Source organism: Nicotiana sylvestris, chromosome 7, assembly GCF_000393655.2.
Source record: "Nicotiana sylvestris chromosome 7, ASM39365v2, whole genome shotgun sequence".
NCBI lineage: Eukaryota > Viridiplantae > Streptophyta > Magnoliopsida > Solanales > Solanaceae > Nicotiana > Nicotiana sylvestris.
In genome coordinates, this window is record NC_091063.1 from 144382848 (window position 1) to 144385154 (window position 2307).

At 33.9% G+C, this 2307-nt stretch overlaps 1 protein-coding gene across 1 annotated transcript; it reads left to right on the forward strand.

Moving 5' to 3' along the window:
* The first annotated feature begins 325 nt into the window (after positions 1–325).
* LOC104229575 (18.1 kDa class I heat shock protein-like) lies at positions 326–1986 on the forward strand. Its single transcript, XM_009782230.2, has 2 exons — positions 326–747; positions 1549–1986. The coding sequence occupies exons 1-2, from the start codon at positions 460–462 to the stop codon at positions 1789–1791; spliced, it is 531 nt and encodes a 176-aa protein (XP_009780532.1). The 5' UTR covers positions 326–459; the 3' UTR covers positions 1792–1986.
* The last annotated feature ends 321 nt before the right edge of the window (positions 1987–2307 follow it).

Here is a 2307-nt window from a genome sequence, read left to right on the forward strand (position 1 = left end):
CGCCCCTGGTTTGAAGTTCTTTTAACATATCACCAGCTTCTTTCTAATAGATGTGTTTATGTATATTGTCGGCTTAATCTTCACATCTAATTAAACTAATACTATAAGCTTAACATAGAAAGCCAAAGGCATATTTACACTGTACAATTTGCTAGCACAACCTGAGTGGATTTTCCTCTGTTTTTTATTCCATTCTTATACAGATCGAATCTTTCCTATGTTTTCGCCATTGTGCCCGTCACATCCTAAAGGAATTCCATTCTCTTTCATTTCAACCGTAAAAATCTTCCATATTACACCATCTCCTTAGCTTTACATCCCTCTCAAACAAATTCCATTTCGTGAAACTTCTGAATCACTTCCCTATATATACATTCTCCAATTCATAATATTTCCAGCAAGAAACCCCATAAATCACATTGAATTTTCTCCCTTAAACAGCAAAAAAAGAAAAAAAAAATGTCGCACATGCCTGCATTTGGTCGAAGAAACCATGCACACCAAGTGTTCGATCCTTATTCTCACCATGCACACCACCAAGTACACGACCCTTTTGCTCATCATAATGAAGTCTGGGATCCTTTCCATGAATTCTATTTGGAAGCCCCTCGATCTCTCATAGCTCCTGCACCATCTTTCCACCATGCTCCTGCAACGATGGCTCAAATTGAGTATAAAGAAACACCTGAGGCTCATATATTTAGAGCTAATTTGCATGGCTACAAGAAAGAAGAAGTGAAAATACAGGTATTCTTCTTACCACTAAACATGTTATACTTTTGAAATTATGCGTCTAAATTTTGGTGATTTCTTACCTATACTCTTTCCGTCCCGTTTCAAGTGTTATTTAGCCTAAAAAATGTGTCAAAAAAAACCAAGACGATTAATTTTTCCAGTTTTATCTTTGGTATTAAAGAGGTCAAAAGTGATTAAGGGTGACTTGCACACATAGGATACTCCGGTGCAACTATTGATTTTTGATCCCTCTTGCCTCATGGGCAAAACTTCAAGTTTAACAACCGTTGCCATACAATTACCTTGTGGGCAACACGTTTGACTTGTGACCTTAAAGCTTTGTCCATGGAACAAGCGGGGGTCAAAAAACTCCCTTATCCCAATTTATATGGCACCATTTAAATTTGAAGAGTCAAACAAGTTTTCTTTGACCATATTTTTTTCATGTCTTTTAAATATTTGAATTATTAATTGTTTTGACTTATTAGTGCTTTATATTGTTTTTGAACATTTATATTTTATTTCAAAAAACTTAAAGCTACATGATTGCATTCACAATTAAAAAGTTTGACTCCCGATATTCGGCCACATAAATTGACAGTACTCACTTTCCAATAATAGCATTTAATAGTCAAATGGTATCATTTATGAATAATTTAGCAAATTATACTTCATACTTAGTATTTTCTTAATGGACGCGCAAAAATATTAAATGACCCTTAAAACTGGTCAGAGGTAAAGTATATCTATGGTTCGTGCAAAAGAAAATGTTTAATTGAACCCACTGATTATATGTTATGTATGCTTGTGCAGGTGGAGGATGATAGAGTGCTGAAGATTACTGGGGAAAAGAGAATGAGGAAAGATGATAATCACGATAATTGGCACCATTATGAACGCAGCAGTGGGAAATTCTTCACTTCCTTTTCACTGCCTATGAATTCTAGCGCTGATTATGTGAAGTCATCCATGGAGAATGGAATGCTCACTATCACTATTCCTAAGAAGGAAATTACCAGGAACCACCACCATATAAGAACTGTTGAAATACGTTAATTAAATAAAAGGTTGAATTTGATGGTATGTCTTGTTTGGTACTCCACATATGATTGTGGAAATAGAAGTAAAATAAAGAGAAAGTAGAAAGTTTTACTACATAATATGGAAAGAAAAGAAAAGTGAGTTTGGTATATGCTTGTGTAATATTTGTAGTAACTACTTTATAAATAAATGGTGCTTCTATTTCTTTCATTGTTCTTCTTTCCTTTTGCTTTTTATTTTGAGCTAAATTAGTGTTTCAGTCGTCATTAGTATTAAAGACTTAATTAAGATTAGAATTACTCAATTCTACTTCTAATACATGATTCAGCATTCCTGTGATATGAATGGGCATTTTGCTGCTTCTTCAGTGAAAGAAAGTGAAGGTAGCAGACAGATTGTTTAAAGAAACGAAAAAGGAAATACTGTAATAACCTTTAATTTACCCTACTTGTGCTAGAAAAAGTTTTTTTTCTTCTAGACATTAATAAGGCATCAAAATCACCTATCATATTAACACAAGGACGATGTGGA

Bases quoted from the DNA above. Each gene is read 5' to 3' on its own strand.
- LOC104229575 (XM_009782230.2), top strand. From the start codon at position 460: ATGTCGCACATGCCTGCATTTGGTCGAAGAAACCATGCACACCAAGTG. The intron at 748-1,548 runs GTATTCTTCTTA...ATGCTTGTGCAG, and splicing joins AAGAAGAAGTGAAAATACAG to GTGGAGGATGATAGAGTGCT.